The sequence below is a fragment of the Takifugu rubripes genome, chromosome 12 (genome assembly GCF_901000725.2).
Source record: "Takifugu rubripes chromosome 12, fTakRub1.2, whole genome shotgun sequence".
Lineage (NCBI taxonomy): Eukaryota > Metazoa > Chordata > Actinopteri > Tetraodontiformes > Tetraodontidae > Takifugu > Takifugu rubripes.
In genome coordinates this window covers 1,675,672-1,694,737 of record NC_042296.1, presented here as the reverse complement: position 1 = coordinate 1,694,737, position 19,066 = coordinate 1,675,672, and the positions used below count along the sequence as shown (strand labels likewise).

General features: G+C 45.3%; 4 protein-coding genes across 8 annotated transcripts; 3 read left to right on the top strand and 1 right to left on the bottom strand.

The window, feature by feature from the left end:
- Positions 1-406: 406 nt before the first annotated feature.
- sytl1 (synaptotagmin-like 1) lies at positions 407-7,334 on the top strand. Of its 4 annotated transcripts, none has more exons than XM_011608889.2 (15): positions 407-527; positions 2,336-2,466; positions 2,572-2,720; positions 2,790-2,898; positions 2,970-3,027; positions 3,106-3,145; positions 3,441-3,481; positions 3,607-3,720; positions 4,189-4,355; positions 4,442-4,544; positions 4,664-4,825; positions 5,094-5,172; positions 5,247-5,346; positions 6,391-6,596; positions 6,921-7,333. In XM_011608889.2, exons 2-15 carry the CDS (start codon positions 2,342-2,344, stop codon positions 7,055-7,057), a joined length of 1,590 nt encoding a protein of 529 aa, XP_011607191.1. In that variant the 5' UTR covers positions 407-527; positions 2,336-2,341; the 3' UTR covers positions 7,058-7,333. The 4 variants fall into 4 exon arrangements, with proteins under 4 accessions (XP_011607191.1, XP_011607190.1, XP_029701438.1 ...); XM_011608888.2 differs by having other exon boundaries at positions 408-532; XM_029845578.1 differs by lacking the exon at positions 407-527 and adding an exon at positions 551-899.
- Positions 7,335-8,146: 812 nt separating this feature from the next.
- clxn (calaxin) lies at positions 8,147-9,502 on the top strand. 2 transcript variants are annotated; one of them, XM_011608945.2, is made up of 6 exons: positions 8,147-8,293; positions 8,461-8,616; positions 8,763-8,867; positions 8,936-9,087; positions 9,221-9,325; positions 9,405-9,502. In XM_011608945.2, the coding sequence occupies exons 1-6, from the start codon at positions 8,218-8,220 to the stop codon at positions 9,447-9,449; spliced, it is 639 nt and encodes a 212-aa protein (XP_011607247.2). In that variant the 5' UTR covers positions 8,147-8,217; the 3' UTR covers positions 9,450-9,502. The 2 variants fall into 2 exon arrangements, with proteins under 2 accessions (XP_011607247.2, XP_029701410.1); XM_029845550.1 differs by having other exon boundaries at positions 9,221-9,502.
- Positions 9,503-9,525: 23 nt separating this feature from the next.
- On the bottom strand, positions 9,526-11,165 carry rbm48 (RNA binding motif protein 48). Its single transcript, XM_011608887.2, has 5 exons — positions 11,024-11,165; positions 10,715-10,905; positions 10,476-10,621; positions 9,713-10,239; positions 9,526-9,630 (listed from the first exon to the last, which is right to left on the bottom strand). Exons 1-5 carry the CDS (start codon positions 11,150-11,152, stop codon positions 9,568-9,570), a joined length of 1,056 nt encoding a protein of 351 aa, XP_011607189.1. The 5' UTR covers positions 11,153-11,165; the 3' UTR covers positions 9,526-9,567.
- A 146-nt stretch (positions 11,166-11,311) lies between these two features.
- pex1 (peroxisomal biogenesis factor 1) lies at positions 11,312-18,303 on the top strand. Its single transcript, XM_011608886.2, has 24 exons — positions 11,312-11,506; positions 12,096-12,242; positions 12,366-12,449; positions 12,584-12,698; positions 12,817-13,490; positions 13,586-13,705; positions 13,842-13,962; positions 14,071-14,174; positions 14,269-14,354; positions 14,435-14,567; positions 14,672-14,768; positions 14,844-15,014; positions 15,086-15,240; positions 15,326-15,512; positions 15,601-15,767; positions 15,934-16,068; positions 16,143-16,207; positions 16,290-16,432; positions 16,594-16,697; positions 16,812-16,988; positions 17,132-17,368; positions 17,461-17,637; positions 17,797-17,921; positions 18,186-18,303. Exons 1-24 carry the CDS (start codon positions 11,399-11,401, stop codon positions 18,265-18,267), a joined length of 3,714 nt encoding a protein of 1,237 aa, XP_011607188.2. The 5' UTR covers positions 11,312-11,398; the 3' UTR covers positions 18,268-18,303.
- Positions 18,304-19,066: the final 763 nt, after the last annotated feature.

The following is a 19,066-nucleotide window of genomic DNA, read 5'->3' as shown; positions in this document are numbered from 1 at the left end:
CTTGATTATAGTTGATATAACGTGATAAATGTGAGTAAAATAAATGAATGTATGATGTTAAAATTCTTACACAGTGACACTTTAGGTACAGTAATTGATAAAAACTTAAGACACCTAAAACCGTAACACGATTTAAATCATCACCTGGAACTGCATTCTTAAAGTTCAAGGGCCACATTTTTGGACCCCGCAGCACGAGTGAAAAGCCCACGTTAGTGTATAGAAACACGCATACTATCACGCAAGTGTTTCTTCTGTGTGCGGGTGTGTGCACATCATCCCAGTATCAGAGCAGGTGTGTGTTTAGCAGGTGTGGACGGAGCGAAAAGGAAAGTTACATCCCCTCTTGTTAAATGGTAAAACATCCGTGTGTGTGTCTGAGTCATGTTATATCACTCACAGACACACACACCTCCTCGGCGCGCGGCCCCCGTGCGGTCTGGAGGGCGTGGCCACTGCGCCGCACCAGCACACTACACACAACTTTCACACACACAACTTGTCACAGAACCAACGGAAGCAGAAAAGTAAGGTAACTCACTTTAACGGATTTATTATCCCCTTTTATCTTGTTTTTATTGAGGTTTTTTTTAACCTTTGCTCCAGTTGCTGGAAAAGTGGCGACAGGTGTCAGTTCTCTCGCGGAGTTCATAATGAAGAAAAGCGCAGCGCTGCAGCCTTCAATCGGATTCATTTCGTACCACACTGCAAAGTGACAGTTGGACAAAATCCACGATTACAATCACCACCGCTACCATTGGTCGTGCATGAGAGAATATTGTTTTTAGTGTTTTTAGTTGGTGTCTCGGGCGGTAAAAGTTGCGGTATTCTGATCGTATTACATCCTGTTTGTTCCGAAGTACTCGGAGTCGGTTTGCGCATGCGATAATTACTCCAAGGTAAGTAGCCTCTGGGCAGTGCACACACATGCAAGCACACGTATGCACGCGCACACACGTGCATGTAAGCACGCATTTAATTGAAGCATTATCTGTAATTATTAAGAAAGGCAGCTTTTAATTAAAACCATTAATCCGTTCGTTCATAAAACCGAATTCAATGGATAATAATCATAGAAAGGGACCGAAATAAGAACGTGGCTCAGGGATTAAGGGACGCACAACACAAGTTCTACAGAAAACACGCATTTTAGAGGGTTTTAAGGTATTCCGGTTAAACACTTTTGACAGGCAAATTTATGCAAAATAACCTGCAGCACACGGGCAGGTTTGAGTGGACTTTTTGAAGGGTTGACGACAAAAAAGAATTGACAGTAGATCAATGCCGAATGGTTTATTTAGCTGTGCTGCATGGGATTTTAAGACTTACCAGCTGGATTTTAAATCATATATTGTTATGGTTTGCTTCAAATCTGCCATTTTCTATATACTGGCCAGCTTTGGCCCCCCTCAGCTGACCTGCAACATTCTTTAGGCATGCTCTAAGCCGCTCTTAACGTGCACAAAAATTAACGCGTCGGTTCTAGACTATAGCAGAGGAGCGTTGTTTTCTTTGCGCTGCCAAAGGGCCCAAGTGCTTCTGTTTAGAATGGAAATGATCCCTACAAATTGTAAAATAATCTGGTCAACAAACTGCGACAGAGAATTTGTCAATTTGATGTTGATGATGTGCCAAACACCATCTTTCTGTATTTGTATCTCCAGTATTTGAGCATTTCAAGGGATTTTCTTCAGATTTGGTTTCATTTGACTAGATTTTGCTTCTGAAAGGTCATGTTGTCCCTTGGCTTTGGACTGTAGTAGCTTAGACATGCTTTGAGACCTTTTTAGAATTTTCTTTTGTTATAAACCTTAACTGCGTTCTGAGTGGTCTCTGCAACCTACACGTCTCAGGACTTTCCCAGCTAACAGCACTGTAAGCCAGAGAGAACAGAAACATGCATTAAAACCTTAATATAAAATACATGTCCAGGAATCCCATTTCTCTTTGATTGTCGTTTATGACGCCGTTAATTGGTATGCCTCTCATCATCTTTTACTTTTTCACAATCCTGTTATCTGAGTTTTCTTACAGGTGGTGTTTATAACGCTCATCCATTTACCTTATGTAAACACGGAGCCATAGTCTCTCTGTGAGAGGAGTCACCATAGGTGTTTGTTCATCTGTGAGACTGGTCTGGGGGAGGGATTATCAGTTTCTATCACATGGGATAGCAGGAAAAAGTCAAATTCCTGGTCAGAAATCATTCAATTCTGATTTCAAGGCACCTGTTCTTACTTAAATGGAGGATGAAAACTTGTTTACTGAGCTGTTATTTGGATCATATACCGGTAAATAAAGCTCTCTGCTAAAATGTCTTGGTTTTGTGCTCCAGTGAGGGATGGCGGGAGAGCCAGGGGATTCTCCTCTTGACCTGAGCCATCTGACGGAGGCAGAGCAGTCCAAAATCCTGCAGGTCCTGCAGCGCGACCTGGATTTGCGTCTACGCGACGAAGGACGTGTGAGGTCAGAGGTGACGGCTAATGGTGCCGGTTGTGCGTGCACATCAGATCCTCCATGATCCTCCATCAGATCCGCCAGAGGGTTTGATCATTTCTGGACAATGTGCAGGGTCCTCCAGGAGACAGAGGTGGATCAGAGACGTTTGCGCTCCATGTCGGGGGCGTGGTTTATGGAAGAGCGCAACAAACGCCATCACACCTGGTCGAGCAGCGCCCTCGTGCATGCCACCATACGCCACAAGCGAACAAAGAGTAGAGGTCTGTGAGTGCGTGTTCCTGCTGGAATAAGGGTATCAAGCTGACACGTTTCTGTGGTTGTTGCTATAGTAACCGGCTTACCCCTGATCGAGCTGTTCAACAGTGAGGGAGAGAAAGTCTCGCGCGGTGGCTGCTCCTCTCCCGAGGCAGAGAGGAGGCTGAAGGACACTAAGGAGGGGTTAGTGCACCACACAGGTCATAGGGAAATAATTTCGCTGCGTTTAATGTCGTAACCTTCTTTATTTCCAGGAGCCAGGTGGGCTTGAAAGCTTCACCCATACTCAGAACAAAAAGCCCCACTGCCCAGGTCGGTAGCTGCCCCTGAACCAGTGGTCAAAATTTTAAAAATGAGTAATAATACTAATAACAAAAACTTTCATTTCAGGGTCTCCAACATAAACATAGTTCCGCCTCATCATCAAAAGGTAAGAAAGCCACACCTCCACCTCTGTATGTCATCCTGTAGGGTTGCAGGTGCATCTTCTTTTCTCCTGTCTCTCTTTCTCCTGCTCCTGAATCCCCATCAAGGAAGAGGGGGCCCCTATTTGAGCCTGGGGCTGCTCGAGGTTTCTTCCTGTTACATGGCAGTTTTCAACAGTCACTTTAACCTCAGGCTTTGGGTTACACCTCGAAAGAAATCTTGATTGTAAAAGATGCTATATGAATAAAATTGAATTGGAAATCGTGATCAGATCATTTGTTCACCTTTTCTTCTCATAGGATCTGACTGCAGAAGTAATGGCTACTCAGATGACCTTGAGGTAACACACACAGACCCCACCACACACATTTGCAGGTTACTACAGTTTGTATTGGCTATGAGCCACATTTTGTCAGAATCATTGAAAAGCTGGAGTGACGCAGGTCCTCCAAACTCTGTCTTTAGGAGGACATGGACGCTCACAAATGGGACAGCGACTCTATGAGCAGCAACCTGACAGAGCCAGATCCATCTTTGTTGAGAACAAGCTCCATCGGCAGCCTGCATTCAAGCACCTCGGTACACACACACACACACATGCAGACACAACTGACAACCCATAGTCATTCTCATAGCTGCGGTAACACAATCTTGCCAACGTCATTTTTACAAGATAAAAAAAAATCATTAATTTGTGGGGAATATCATAGACGTATGGCTTTACATTACATAAACTTCTCCTTACCCTGACCTAAACCCAACCCGAACCTCAACATTAAAGCCACGTCTCACACCTAAAACAGCCCTTTTAAGTTGTAGAGACCACTTTGCAGTCATGTCCCCGCTTTGCTAGGAGAATGAGGATTTTGCTACCCAACATGTATTGTGAGGATGTACACACACACACACACACACACACGCACACACACGCACACACACACACACACACACACACACAAACTCACTCATTATCCAATGACGCAAGATGACTCAACGTCCAGACAATGACGCAGGAGCTGATCTGTGTGATGCCTGTGTGTGGTACAGCTTGGTGGAAGCATGATGAGCCTGTTCAGCTCGGGGGATTTTGGCACCGTGGAGGTGAGAGGCCGCATCCAGTTCTCATTGGGTTACGACATCAGGAGGGAGGAGCTGATCGTCAAAGTGTGCTGCTGCGAGGATATCGCTCCGGCACGCAAGAGCCATTCATATCCGTGAGTGACGATGCAGGATGGCGCTGGTGCTGCCGCTGCAGGGTGTCGTGTCAAATTGGTCCAAGAATGCCTGCGTTTTTCCACAGATACGTGAAAACTTACCTCCTGCCAGACAAGTCAACGCAGAGTAAGAGGAAAACGACAGTGAAGAAGAAGACTCTAAACCCAGTCTATGATGAGACGTTCAGAGTGAGACATGCTCTCGGTTACACATTTACATGCTTGATTCATTTGGCCTTGAAATCTGCAAATGATTCAGCAAATCTGGAGGTTCTGATCGATCCTGCTTTGGCCTCCTCCTCCTTCAGTATCAGGTCCCAATGGGAGACCTGCAGAGCCGCACATTAAACCTGTCTGTATGGCATGCTGAGGCCATGCGGAGGAATGTGTTTCTGGGTGAAGTGGAGGTCTCTCTGGGCCTCTGGGACTGGACCAACACTCAGTCGGTGTGGCAGGCCCTGCAACCAAGGGTAGGGGAATAATTCAGTCTCATTAAATAATCCCCCATGTCTGTGTCTATATTTGTATGGTGACTGCAGGCAGAGAGGAGGATCTCCCGTGTCTGGGAGAGCCGAAAGGAAAGGAAGACATGCTCAGCATTTCAACTAATGGCTTATATAACCATCTTTCCTCACTCCTCTGCTGCTGTCTCTCCTTCCTTTTCATTCTCCTTCCCTTTGTCTGCCCCCCCCCACCCCCTCTTTTTCTTTTCCTCCATCTTGTTACCCTCTCTCTCAGGTCAATTTGAATCCAGAGTCCATAACCAATCGCGGAACCCTCACGCTCTCTATTAAATTCATCCCGGACGGATCTGAAGGTTAGCTGAGTACCCACATCATAAATGCACGTCATGGCCCACCTTACTCATATGCACCCTGTGTGTGTTTGAAGGTGGCGGTCTGCCTCTAACGGGAGAGCTTCACATCTGGCTTCGAGAGGCACACGGTCTCTTGTCCTACAAAGAAGGCTCCATGGACTCTTTTGTCAAAAGGTGCAATTTTATGGACTTATTTACGGTCATCTTCAGCTTCATACAGGCTGCCACCAGGCCAAGACATTAGCCCGCTGCCACTGTAGTGGCTCGTTCTGTGTTTGACTATGTTTAAAAAAACAGTGCAGCCACGTCTGCTTGTTAACTTATTTGAAGTGGTGTTTGTGTGCCTCACCTCAGGCAGTGCTTTTGCATAACAAGTTAAGTCACTCGATTTACCGGTCGATCTTCGTTCGTACCCTCACCTATGGTCCTGAGCTTTGGGTAATGACTGAAAGAACAAGATCACGGGTACAAGCGGCTGAAATGAGCTTCCTCCGTAGGGTGGCTGGGCTCTCCCTTAGAGATAGGGTGAGAAGCTCTGCCATCTCGGAGCTCGGAGTAGAGTCGCTGCTCCTCCACGTTGAGAGGAGCCAGATGAGGTGGCTTGGGCATCTAGTTAGGATGCCCCCTGGACGCCTCCCTGGTTAGGTGTTCAGGGCATGTCCCTCTGGTAGGAGGCCCCCGGGAAGACCCAGGACACGTTGGAGAGACTGTCTCTCGACTGGTCTGGGAACGCCTGAGGATCACCCCGGATGAGCTGGAAGAGGTAGCTGGGGAGAGGGAAGTCTGGGCTTCTCTTCTTAGGCTGCTGCCCCGCGACCCGACCCCGGATAAGCGGTAGAGGATAGATGGATGGATGGATGGAAGTTAAGTCACTGTTATTTTGGCATGCGTGGAGAGAATTGAAATGATCGAATGTGGTCTTGACCTACCAACATACAGGATGCAGAACAAAACATACACTGTAATTTATTCTAAATTCCATCCTATAAGCTGCTACTTCCAAGTGAATGGATATTTACGGCCGAGCGGCCGCCAGAGGGCGCTCAGGCAGCGCGATAACAGGACAGGTTGAAAAGATACGGTAAAGCGCTGAGGATGACGCTTGTTTAATGGTGTTTTATATAGTGTTTTTGCACTTCGTGCATGCATGAATAACACACGAAGAAATGCCGACGATGCAGTTTTTAAGTTAAAGGCTAACGATTCATAATCCCCTAGCTACATCCTCCCAGATGCTAGTCACGAGAGTGGTCAAAAGACGCGGCTGGTCAAGCACTCCATCAGCCCGACCTACAACCACACCATGGTGTACGATGGCTTCCACACCAGTGACCTGAGGGAGGCCTGCGCCGAGCTGACGGTCTGGCAGAGAGACGGGATGAAAACCCACATCCTGGGAGGGGTTCGTCTGAGCAGTGGAACTGGTGAGGGTGCCTTTTCCCATAATCGGGTGTCTTCACAAGTCTTCAGAAGGCAGAGGGCTTCTGTTGCTTGTCTGGGGTCAGGCCCTGGGATTCTGGAAAGCGCCTTGAAACAATTCTGATTGTAAAAGACGCTATATAAATAAAGATTGATTGATTGTTATTATATTCACTTTGGATTTCCATTATGTTATAATCAGGTATCTTACTAGATAAACCTTTGCATACTGACGATACATAAAGTCTAAGCGGTGCCTTTTGGGACGCCCCTTCAACTGTAACTGTAATAGTGATTGATTACACAGGCGGTACTGCTTTTGATTGCAGGTCAGAGTTATGGAGAGAGTGTCAGCTGGATGGACTCCACAGAGGAGGAGGTCGCTGTGTGGGCCTCCATGATCAAAAATCCCAACTGCTGGATTGACACAACCCTACCAGTCAGAAGCAACCTCGCACGCCGGTGACACTTTAATTCACATGCACATATTATGTGTGGAGCAAAGGGTCACGCTCAGGACTTTTAACCTCTGTCACAATAACTCAAGAATGACTTGTTTATTTCTTTATGACACATGCACATAGAAATCTAATATGACTCAATCACAGATTAAAAAATGTAAGATGTCTTTCATTTCATATAATTGTATTATAATGCACATGGAATCCATTGTTGATGATCAATGATCCCCTCCCCTCCCCTCCCCTCCCCTCTCCTCTCCTCTCCTCTCCTCTCCTCTCCTCTCCTCTCCTCTCCTCCCTTTCCCCAGCCGCCCCCCCCCTACATGAGCCTGGTCCTGCTCAAGGTTTCTTCCTGTTAAAGGGGAGTTTTTCCTTGCCACTGTTGCTTGTCTGGGGTCAGGCCCTGGGATTCTGGAAAGCGCCTTGAAACAATTTTGATTGTAAAAGACGCTATATAAATAAAGATTGATTTGATTTGATATTATTCCTTGTTGCGTTGTTGGATATTTATCCATATTTTGTGTCAGTAAACCCAACTGTATTAAGAGAACATGAGTTGTGGGGTCTTTTTTATGAATTCCTTGACTACCATCTGGTGGCCAGATTTTTCAACTTGTTACTATTTCGAAATTGCATTGGGACAGTTGAGAATGTTATCAATTTTCTGTGGCATCATTCTAAATCAGCTGAAATATACGGCTGCATAACAAAATCAACTGGTGACAAGTTACTCATCAGGGTGGGAAAGTTTTAACAAGCCAACAGCTGATCACATAGAACAGCTTTTTCCTTCTGCCATGGTGGGAACGCAACAGAAATCCAACACATGTATTTTGAGCAATAAATGAAGGTAATCTTGATGATGATGTGTAAGTTACAGTATATGAAAATGCTTAGATGCCGTGAATTCAATCGGATTTCTTGGAAGATTTAAAAACATAAAATGTAATATACAATAGAGAATTCTATTGTATATTACATTACTACATTCTTGACCTGTAGAAGCAACGTGTCAGATTATTCTATACACACTAAAAAACACAAAAACAAACGTTTTTCCGCGTAATTATACCGCGCTGACGCTGAACGCTAAACAAACTGGTTGCCAGGACGACCGCGTACCGCGAGACTGTCGCGAGTCTGTGTGGCCTTTGAATAGTTAACGATGTCGGAAATTTCAGCTGTAAACAGAAAAGCGATTCAAACACAGGTTGAATTAATCTCCAAACACGCGGATCACTGTAAGTATTGATTTTATTCTGACAAGTAATCCAATTTTAAAGCAGTATCTGAGTAAATAAATTAAAATTAAAAAAAAAAAAAACAAGATTCCCAACACCGGAAACGTGACTTCTTTTTTCGGACAAAAATGTCTCACGGCTAATACACCGATATGAAACGTACCCAGTCAATAAGACGGAAATTTGGTGCCTCATTCGGGAGTTCAACGTTCTTCTGGAGGAGCAGACCAGCCGTGGAAAAGCAGCTACGGGCTTGGATAGAGCAAAGTTCCGCAGCATTCTGCACAACTTCGGGGTGACCAGCGACGTGTTAATGCACGGAGGTACTCAAAGTTCAGCCTCCATAAGCTTTAAAAAGGAAACACTGCATATTTTAAGGGGTGGCTTTTTCAGGTCATCGCTACTGTGAATGCAGAATACTTTAGTTATCAGGGACGTTGCCTAAAAATGCTACATTTGTATCCACCAGTCTTCCGGACCTTTGACAAAGACAACGATGGTTTCGTCAGCGTTAAAGAATGGATCGAAGGTCTTTCTGTTTTTCTTCGAGGGACACTGGATGAACAGATAAAATGTACATTCACCTGACATCCAGAGTGAACACTTATCAGTTTCCAATAACCCTCCCTTTGCATTGCTCAGACTGTTTTCAAGTGTACGATTTGAATGGCGATGGCTACATCTCAGCAGAGGAGATGCTCTACCTTCTAAAAGACTGCCTCAAGGAGCAGCCCACAGAGGAGGACCCTGATGAAGGAATCAGGGACCTGGTGGAGATCACACTCACCAACATGGTGAGGAGATGGCTGATGCATTTCCCAGCTGTTTGAATGTCAAACACTGATTCACTGTCTGTCTGTAACACCTCCTCCAATGTTGAAGACTGTCTATTTCAGAATATGCAAAGAAGGTTGTTTGCTTTTGCAGGATCACGACCATGATGGCAGAATATCTTTTGCCGACTTTAAAAAGTCAGTGATGGGGGAGAATCTGCTACTGAATGCTTTTGGAGTCTGCCTACCAGACACCATGGTAATTACCAAACAGCAGCTGTTAAACACAACAATTTCTGAGAACAGAAGTATGTAATTTTGTATTCTTCTCTCTTCAGAACATCAAGGTATTTGAACAGCACGTGTTCCGGGAACAACAGTGAAGATGTTGTTTTCATCTACATTTTCTGAATTTAGAATAAATGTTCTTTAACACACAAGAAGGAGTTGTTTTTTTTACATCCCAATAAAATGCATCATCTGAATAAAATCCACATCCATTCAAATCCGTCTACGTGGTTTGACCTTTTTCTCCAATGGTTTGGGACAAGAGACAGATTCCACCTGCAGGAAAACCAAACTTTTTTACTCACAAAGGAATTAAAATATTAGATATAGCTATTACACACACGTGTAATTATGTTACCTTTTTCATAGTGTTCCTAATCATGTTCATCGTTGTGTTCAGTGACTCGTCCTCCATGTCGATTTTAGGTGGTTCCGGAAGCTTTGGTCCAATAAGGGGCTCATTGTTACTTTGAGGATCAGCCGACAAATGTTCCACATCTTCCTCCATCTTGCGTTTCCTGTTCTCCAGCTGTGTGGTCCGAGGGACAAATCTGACTGCAGCAGACTGTTCTGAGTTCACCTTTTGTCTGGTGCTTCTGTCCCTGTCTGAAGAAGGTTGGCTGGAGCCTGAAATTGGCTGTGGGTTTGTCTCTGTAACAGCAGTGTATAATGTCCCCATTTTGTCCTCTTTTGGCATGCCTCTGTGTGGGTTGTAAGGACTTTCTTGTGGAGGTAATGGCAGCAGAGGAAAGCCATAATAATGGCCAATGTTTGACGTCTCCGGCTTTTCTGTGTCGGGCCTGGTAATAATGGTCTCCGATGTGGTGGCAAGGTCTGCTGACACTGTGTCCTCCTTTAAAATCCTCCTCTTTTCCTCTTCCCTAGCTATACAAGCATAATAGAAAAGAAAAAAAATCAGCCTATCAGTGGCTTGATTAGTCATGATCTTATAATAATTTGAAGTATAAAAACTTCAAGAAAGTTAAATCCAAAAGACATCTGACTGGGGAAAAAAGCAAACATAGCACACAGTTGTTCAAAGGATACTTTAATTTACCGTAGTATGGGTAAGTGGGGGGGGTGTCTAGGGAACCCCTGTATTGGATGTTAGGGAAGTATACCTTTGTTTTGAACAGTTCTGACCACATATCTCTTCCTGTCTTGCAGCTTTAGTCTGGTGTCTTCCACAGTCTCATATTCTGGGACGTAGCACACATGCAGCACTCCACCATAGAAACTCTTCTCATCCATGTAGCGTTTGGCTGCTCTGAAACAACAAATGAATCCAAAATTCCTCACTGAGCGGCTTCTTTCTCTCAATGCAGTAAAAAGCCTAAACAAGATGAGTGTGATCATGAACCTGGCACTGGTGAGTTTCTGGAACTTGACAAGATAGACCTCTGTGAACTCCTCGGCTGGATACTCATCCAGGGGCCTGTACTCCTCTACAACCCCATAAAGGGCACACAGCTGGATTAACTCTGACATCACTCCAATGGCTGGAACCCCCTGGATCATAACGTACCGAGATTCTAGGTTGATGGTGTAAACCTGATAAAACATAAAACAAAAGTGATTTAAGACCAGCGATGTTTACATTTTCGCATACAGAAATGTCCTCTACCTTGAAGTTGGCTGTGTTTCTGACTTTAAATCAAAATATTCATACCTTCACCGCTTTTGCTTTTCTGCCTTCCCTATATTTTGGTCGAGAAATGCAAACTCGGCGCTGTTCGTGGTGTCTATAAACCTCCGGAGCGCTCCAGCAGCCCGAACTACTACCGACGGGCGCCGCCATGTTTTTGGAAATGTTGCCCAACTGATGCCCTTCAAAATAAGAGTCTTCTCCTTATAGAACAAACCAGAATCCTTTGTAGTTTGACGTGTGATGTTTTATTTTGAAAAAAGTATCCGTTTATCTACAATCGGTTAGTTTGGTCTAGCCGAGTAGACCATCGCACCCTCAGATCACATCGATCGAGTATTAACATTAGCAGGAGAGTTTACTTTGCACTAGCAGAGCTAAGTTAGATAATGTAAAAAAATGTTTAGTAATCAGGGCATTCAACCTGTCACTCTTGTTTTTAACAACAAGAAAAACTGCTTTCTTAGGCTTCCTTCGAAATTGGTGACACATCTTTCTCTGACTGAGGTAACAACATAGCTAGCTCTTCTGCTATCCATAGGACTGATTGGGTTTGCGCATCGTGTGTCTTTTTGTATATGGAATAAATTTTAATATTATTTAAAGAATGGCAAGGTAGAGTCATCGTTACCTTGTTCTATATAAATATATACTTAAGGCTCGAGTTGTGTCGGTCTTAACACTGTCATAGGAACAGTTTTAAAAAAAAATATGCCAGTGGGAATGATGCACAACTCTTTTAATGGCTGTATTTTAGCAGTCATTAAACATCCTTTCTTGAAATGTGATCTAAGATAGTTCTATCTTTTCCTCCTGTCAGGTTTGGCGTGCTTTAAGGATATGCCAGTTAAATTCGGCATGTTTCTGTCTAACTGCTATAAATAATTGCATCAATCTTTATTCATTTGCCTGAAAACATTTTTCCTTCTGTTGAGTCGGTTTAACCTGTGATAGTTACTTTATAATTATTTTAATAAAGGTTATTAGCAATAACTGGTAATTCCTAAATACTGAGCAAAGTTACTTGTTGTTTCACAAGCCAAGAGGATAGTTAATCAAAGGGTAAAACAACTATAATATCGGTTGCTTATTTTAGAACCAGGCTCTGGAGTTGTCCTGGGGTGCTGGATCTACAGTTTTCCTCAGTTGGACTTTTGGTAGAACATCCTCCAGCCAGGACAGCCATGAAGTGGAGTTGTGTCAACAGTTAGGGGAGAAGCTGGGCCTGAAAGATGGACAGCAGGTACAGTGAGATGTTTGCTTTATGCCTTGAATCTGAATGAAACATTCAGAAATGATTAATTTGGAATGTAAATTATTCAGCAGGCTGATTAGATCTTTGTATTGCATGTATGCTTTCCCTCAGGGATTTTTGAGACCATGTCAACGGGTTTCATCAGTGCACCAAGTGTTTGTGGAACCATTAGCCAGTGACGACTGGGAAATTTTGGTAGGTGGGCTAGTGACTAGTGTTGAATACTTTCTCTGCTTAGATCTCAATCATCCAGGTTATTGCTGTTAAAACATATAGATTCAAACCACATCACTGTTTTACGTTTTGTTTTCTGTGTGTTTTTCCATCAGGAGCTTCACAGCGCAACGCTGGAAGAGAAGCTCCTGGATCAAATCCGAGTGGTTTTCAAAGATGCTGTATTTCCTGTGTGGGTGGACAACCACACAGTCATCTACATACTAATAGGTCTGAGTTAATATGATTTTTAATATAATTTGTCTATTGTTAAACTACTGTCTGCTTGTGTGTTTTTATTGAAGGACAATATTCCTTCATTCATTCATATCTTCTTAATTTCATGCAGCGTCACTTTCACCATCTGTGCCCTACGGTCGCCTGGAGCAGTCCACTGAACTAATTGTCTCCCCAAAGAACCGGGATGGAATTGGCAACTTTGAAAGTTCTCTGCAGAAAAAAAGCAAGAAAAAGCATTTTACAGAAAACCAAGCTGTGGAACCCTCATCTTCCTCCTCCTCCTCCTTAGGACCATCATTAGAAAGCACACACCCCACTTCTCACCAGTGGGGAGCATTAGGTGACTTGAAGAGCCTGTTACGTTATATGATAAAGGGACCTGAATCAGTTAAAGAACTCCCACCTGTACCCAATATTCCCGCTCTCTTCACTGACTCCCTGCACAGAGTCTGTGGTAAACCTCCAGGCTCTCTTTGCACGATCAGCCAAATTGTACCTGGTGTTATTCACTTATTTCCTGTAACCCATGAGTCAACATTTATGCTAGCTGGTAGTCAACCCTCATTGACTTACGGCCTGCTGTCCAGAGTTTTCTCACCTAAAGAAGCGAGAGACAAAGCCAAGCAGGTCACAGAGAAAAAGAAGAACTCAGACAGTCTTGGAGCCGCTTCTGTTGAAGACAGAAATGAGATGAAAGGCAAGGAGGTGGTGGTGGTCAGGGTGGTGTGTCATGATATGGATAGCTATTGGAATGGACGGAAAATCAAAAGTGGACAAGTGTGGGTAAGTATGGTGCAGAAACAAATTAGTTTAAGTTAACTTCTCAGTTCTGTTCAATGCAATTTTTGTAAAAAAAAATAAATAAATGTGGCTTTCAGATCCCTTCACCTCTGGCCATTGGGTGGAATGTCGCTCCACATTCAAAAGTTAGAATCAAACCAGTAAAGTCAGCTGTAAAGGTGGCCTCCTTTGTTCGCCTCCAACCAATAAACCCACTGGTGAGTGCTGGAATAGCTGGACGTGGTGAGAGAGTGTGTGCAGGCATAATGACAATTATTTTCCAATTTCAATCTAATCATATTTGTACATTTGTATCGAAATCCCTAAATGCTCAAGTCCAGTTCCTCTCCTCAGCCTTTGCAGAGTGAAGAGGAAATCCAGGCAGCCTTCCTTGATTGGTTACACACTCAGAGTCACGAACCGCTGGCCTGTCTGACTCCACGGTCTGGGAAAATCCTCTTTCACGCAGATGACGGTGATCCTTCCTCTCATTTTACACTTCGTCCCATGGCTGTATGTTTTTAGAGCGCTCTGAAGCACCAAAGTGGTGATGCACAAACTGTCCTCTCTATTTCCTCTGTAGCCAAATTAGAGTTTGTTTTAAGTGTGTTGAAACCAGAAGCTGAGAACGACCCTCCAGACCAGCTTTTTTTACTCTCGCCTGCTGTCATCCAGAAGAACATACAGGTAAATAACCAGCCTCTGTTAAGATTCAGCCTCGTCATTCAGCGTATTATTGCAGGTGCAAACAATAATGACTGAGTCTGCGTGTCACTGATAGTTAGAGAGAGAAACAGCGGCCCCGTCGGCAACCAACTCAGCCACTGAAGCCCCCAAACCGGACCTGCCCTCACTCAGTGTTTTAGGGTGAGTCTCTTCTTTTGACTCTGTGAAGACCCTGTTCCAGCATTTCTTTGACATTAAAGTCCTCTCCCCTTTCTTCCCAGGGGGATCAAGGACCTTAGTGAGACTGGTTACGAATTCATCTCCAACAGCCTTCTGGGTAGTCCCCTCTCACAGGTTCTCTGTCAGAATGGGCGTGGTCTCAAAGGAGGCGCTTTGCTAATCACCGGCGCTAAGGTATCTGGATACAACCCACAGTAACAATTGCGAATTATCATGATTTTATCCTCTAATATAAGGCTTGTGTGTTCTTGCATCCATGGGCTTCCTTATGATCGTAGGGAAGTGGGAAGAGTTCACTTTCCAAAGCTCTTTGTGGAGAAGCGAGAGAACAGCTGGATGCACACGTGGAGATAGTGGACTGCAAAAATCTGCAAGGTCAACAGATATGCATGGGAGGTGTTTGTCAAAATAAAAAAACATGGTTCGACTTATCATAGAAAACCTTTTTAGGCAAAAGATTGGAAGCAGTGAGGCAGATTTTCCAGGATGTTTTTGAAGAGGCAGAGTGGAGGCAGCCCTCGGTGGTTCTTCTGGATGACTTGGACCAGATTGCTGGGTCGCCAACCTCGCCGGAGCACGAGCACAGCCCGGAGGCAGTGCAACAGCTCCACGTTGCCCAGAGTAAATCTGCTTTCACCTGTGCTAAAACTGTCGTATGTCTGGATGCTGATTCCTCCCGTCTGTGGCTCCAGGCCTGATGGATGTGGTGGACGAGATGGTGCTGCGCTCCAGTCTAGTGTGCTTGATCATCACCAGCTTGAGCGAGCGTTCCCTCCACCCCTCCCTGACCGAGGCTCAGGGATCCCACGTGATCCAGGGCTTCGTTCGACTTCAGTTACCGGACCAGGTCATGTTTACAACCGTGTGCCGGTTTGAGGAGCCCAACAGTGGAATGCTAACAGCGGATTTGTTTTCCTTGGTTTTGTTTGTAGGCTCAAAGAGCCGAAATGCTACGATGTCTGATCCTCAGAAAAAACTGCATATCAGAGGAAACCTTACAGGTGTTAGACCTGGCAGCTCTGGCGAAGGAGACGGAGGGATATACACCCCAAGATTTGGCGGTGCTGTTAGAGCGCGCTGTGCACGCAAACGTTGTACAGAGAGGCAGCAGTGACGACGGTAGAGCACACAGTAGTTATTAAAGGTTAGACAACAGAATCCCATGATGATTGTAATGGCATTGCTTTGGTGTGTGCCCACCCCCCAGGCTTGTGTCTGTCACAGAGGGACTTTATGCAGGCTCTCAAGGGGTTCACACCACCATCGCTCTGGGGTGTTGACCTCTGCACACCGAGTGGAGTCGGGCTGGACAGGGTGGGGGGACTGAAGGAGGTGCGGCAGCAGCTGATGGACACTATTCTGCTCCCTGCAAAGGTGAGTGTGGGTGCAGCGAATGGCAGCGAAGCAACAGGAACAAAAGAATCAACGCACATTTAAAAAAATATATTTTTGACCTTATGGCAGTGTTTCCATCGCTGGAATGCAGGTTCATGAGAACCTTTACCACTTGTTTGAAGCAGGCATTTCTGCTGTTTTACAGTATCCTGTCTTGTTCTCCAAACTGCCGATCCGCCTCCCTTCTGGAATACTGCTTTTCGGAGCTCCCGGGACAGGAAAGACCCTGCTGGCCAGAGCCGTGGCCAAGGAAAGTGGTATGAACTTCATTAGCATCAAGGTAGGCTCTGACATTTGACAGGCACCATTTTACTTTATCCAGGCATCAGTGATGCATGTTATTTATCTCTTTAGGGACCCGAGCTTCTTAGTAAGTACATCGGTGCAAGCGAGCAGGCAGTCCGTGATGTCTTCCAGAGGTTAGGGGGCTGTTGCCTGTAGTCGTGGCTCAAGCTAGTAGCAGACTGCGGAGGGTAATGTGCTCTTCTCGGATCGCTTCAGGGCTCAAGCTGCCAAGCCGTGCATCCTGTTCTTTGATGAGTTTGACTCTCTGGCGCCCAGGAGGGGTCACGACAGCACGGGTGTCACGGATCGCGTGGTCAATCAGCTTCTCACCCAGATGGATGGAGTGGAGGGACTGCAAGGTCGGTCTCACAGCGCTGTACAACTTATCCTGCAGCCATAAGTTTGATTATTTACTACATTTTTTGGGGTGTAGTCTAAGTTGGGAAGTCCTGGGATGGTCTATTGGTACATAGTCGATATGAATCTGTCCACACTTATTTCCAAACGTGTGTTGTTGTAGGCGTCTACGTCATCGCTGCCACCAGTCGCCCTGATCTGATCGACCCCGCTCTGTTGAGACCTGGACGACTGGACAAGTCTCTCCACTGTCCCCCTCCTGACCTGGTGTGTCCAGCTGAGCTCACTTCTGTTTTAAGTTACATCCTGAGATATTTTCAAGCGGCTGCAGTCAAAATGGGCCCTTGTGGTTAAATCCGTCGTCCCGTCGGGCGTCTGTAGGAGGCTCGTGTGGAGATCCTGAAGGCTCTGAGTGCTGGTGTTCCCATGGCGACTGACGTGGAGCTGGAAAAGCTGGCAGCTGCGACGGAGCAGTTCACCGGCGCGGATCTGAAGGCCCTGCTCTACAACGCCCAGCTGGAGGCCATGCACAGCAGCATGTGCGCCAACTCACCACACGTAAGTCTGCTATAGAAAAAGTCAAATTACCTCCCGGCAGGGGTTTTTAAATGTGTTGGTATATTGTAGCAGAAGCTGAAAGAATTCATCTTAACCTCTAAATAGCAGTTGTGTTTTTATTTCTGTGTCTGGGTGACAACCAGGAGCTGAGCTCTGGTTCTGAAGGCGACATGAGCCTGTCCTCAATGATCTTCCCGAACAACAGCAGCGGCTCCGATGATTCGGTAGGGGAGGGAGATCCAGGCCCGGGGCTTGACCCATCAACGGCACTCACGGAACCTCACGAGCTGCAAGTGGAGGAGCACCGTGAGAATGTCTGGAGGCTCTACTATGGAAGCTCCTGTGCATCGGAGCTGGGGAATTCACCAGTATCTGGAATGGTGAGCTGCCATTTTTTCTAATTCAGTGCTGTCAGAATTCCTTGATTTGTTACTTGGAGAAACATACCCAGTGTCTGTGCATATTCTAACAGAACTCCCCGTGCCTCGTGCTTACTTCGGGCTGCCATCCCAGCAGCTCCATCCCACCCGTCTGTGCGCCCTTCCTCCAGAGCGGTTTTGCAGAATTGAATGCAGAGCAGCTGGAGCTACAGCAAGACATCGCCACCATTAAGAAGAACTACAGGAGAGCCACCCACCATCAGAACAATGTACCAGAAAACATCAGAATGCTGTTTTCCAAACTATCAGTGCTGTCATATCTGTCTACATTCTCTTTCATGTTAATGCTTGTCTAATCGTGCAGATACGCCAGTGTTGCATGAATCATTGTTAGCTCTGTGTGTGTGTGTGTGTGTGTGTGTGTGTAGGAGGACTGCCTCCAGGTGCCATCCAGCCGGCCGGGGCTGTTGCTGAGTGCAGCTCATTTAAATGCTGCCCTGGCAGTGACCAGACCATCGCTCAGCAGAGACGACTGGAACCGATACACAAACCTGTGAGTACGAGGAAACATCTGAAGCCTCTCACATTTTGTTTTTGAGGCATTTGTAGTACAGAATGCACCCGTGTAGATTTTTATTCAAAAGATGAGCTGAGGCTGACAGAACTGTGCAGTCATCTGTATAAAGCTACTGACTCAGCTTGTGCTTCAAATGTTGTCAATACTGTGGAAAAGAAGACGCTGCCTTAGACTCGGTTCAGTCTAATTGTCTGTTTGAACTCTGATATTAATATGCTGTTTAAATCTGTTTTGTTTTAGATATGAAGCTTTTGGCACCAAAAGAGTTGGAAAATCTAATTCATTCGCTTTAAAACCCGGACAACGTGTGAGCTTAGCCTGATGCTTCATGTTGGCATGAGACACCAGGGGATCATTTTAAAAAATAATCAAGTTCAGACTTTGGAAAATGATGTAAATCAATGTTTATATGTTTACTAGAGACTTAATTTTTGCAGAAATAATTTATATGGTTTAAATATAATTGCTTTATGTGCAGTTGTTAATGATCAAATGCATTTAAATAAAAAAAACCAAATCTTTTAAATTTCCGACTTTCATTTCCGGTTCGCCACCACCAGGGGGAGCCAGATTTATTTGAATATTTTGACCTGTCGAACCGCAGGAATGACAGAGCAGCAGATTCTGTCGATGTCGCTTATAAATGATCCAAACTTTAGTGCTCAGAAACTCTGAAAACACAAGTTTGATCACAGCTCAGGGATTTCTACCGCAAAGAGTCCGAATGACAGCTCAGTCCTCTGGTGCAGCCTTTGACACAAAGCTTGTCAGTTTGATGATGACGCCTCAGGAAAAGCACAGCTCTGCGACACCACGACAGTCCTCACACAGCCGCCCTTTTCATTTCGTGAAGCTGCGGCTCGGGCTGAAATCTGAAAGATTTATTGGGATGTCAGACAGACGTTCCTCCACGGTCCACATCTCATCCCTCCCCACGTCGCTCTAAACATATGGTGACACACGAAAACTCAATCATTGGAGGAAAATGTGTTGCCACGCGCTGAAAAGCTCCCTGCATCTCCTCAGAGGTGCAGATGCTCTTCAAAGTCATCCAGAGTGAGTCACGTCTGCCGCTTTATTAGAAAGAAAGAGGAGTCAGCCATCACCAGAATCAGATGATA

What these genes read in the sequence shown, in the direction of transcription:
- pex1 (XM_011608886.2), top strand. Translation starts at nt 11,399, where the DNA reads ATGTTTAGTAATCAGGGCATTCAACCTGTCACTCTTGTTTTTAACAAC. An exon ending in TCCAACCAATAAACCCACTG is followed by an intron (nt 13,706 to 13,841) that starts GTGAGTGCTGGA and finishes TCCTCTCCTCAG; the next exon opens with CCTTTGCAGAGTGAAGAGGA. An exon ending in CCACCCACCATCAGAACAAT is followed by an intron (nt 17,638 to 17,796) that starts GTACCAGAAAAC and finishes GTGTGTGTGTAG; the next exon opens with GAGGACTGCCTCCAGGTGCC.
- sytl1 (XM_011608889.2), top strand. Translation starts at nt 2,342, where the DNA reads ATGGCGGGAGAGCCAGGGGATTCTCCTCTTGACCTGAGCCATCTGACG. An exon ending in CAAGCGAACAAAGAGTAGAG is followed by an intron (nt 2,721 to 2,789) that starts GTCTGTGAGTGC and finishes TTGTTGCTATAG; the next exon opens with TAACCGGCTTACCCCTGATC. An exon ending in CAAAAAGCCCCACTGCCCAG is followed by an intron (nt 3,028 to 3,105) that starts GTCGGTAGCTGC and finishes CTTTCATTTCAG; the next exon opens with GGTCTCCAACATAAACATAG.
- clxn (XM_029845550.1), top strand. Translation starts at nt 8,218, where the DNA reads ATGTCGGAAATTTCAGCTGTAAACAGAAAAGCGATTCAAACACAGGTT. An exon ending in CTCCAAACACGCGGATCACT is followed by an intron (nt 8,294 to 8,460) that starts GTAAGTATTGAT and finishes AAACGTACCCAG; the next exon opens with TCAATAAGACGGAAATTTGG. An exon ending in AGATCACACTCACCAACATG is followed by an intron (nt 9,088 to 9,220) that starts GTGAGGAGATGG and finishes TTGCTTTTGCAG; the next exon opens with GATCACGACCATGATGGCAG.
- rbm48 (XM_011608887.2), bottom strand. Translation starts at nt 11,152, where the DNA reads ATGGCGGCGCCCGTCGGTAGTAGTTCGGGCTGCTGGAGCGCTCCGGAG. An exon ending in GAAAAGCAAAAGCGGTGAAG is followed by an intron (nt 10,906 to 11,023) that starts GTATGAATATTT and finishes ATGTTTTATCAG; the next exon opens with GTTTACACCATCAACCTAGA. An exon ending in CAGAAACTCACCAGTGCCAG is followed by an intron (nt 10,622 to 10,714) that starts GTTCATGATCAC and finishes TTGTTGTTTCAG; the next exon opens with AGCAGCCAAACGCTACATGG.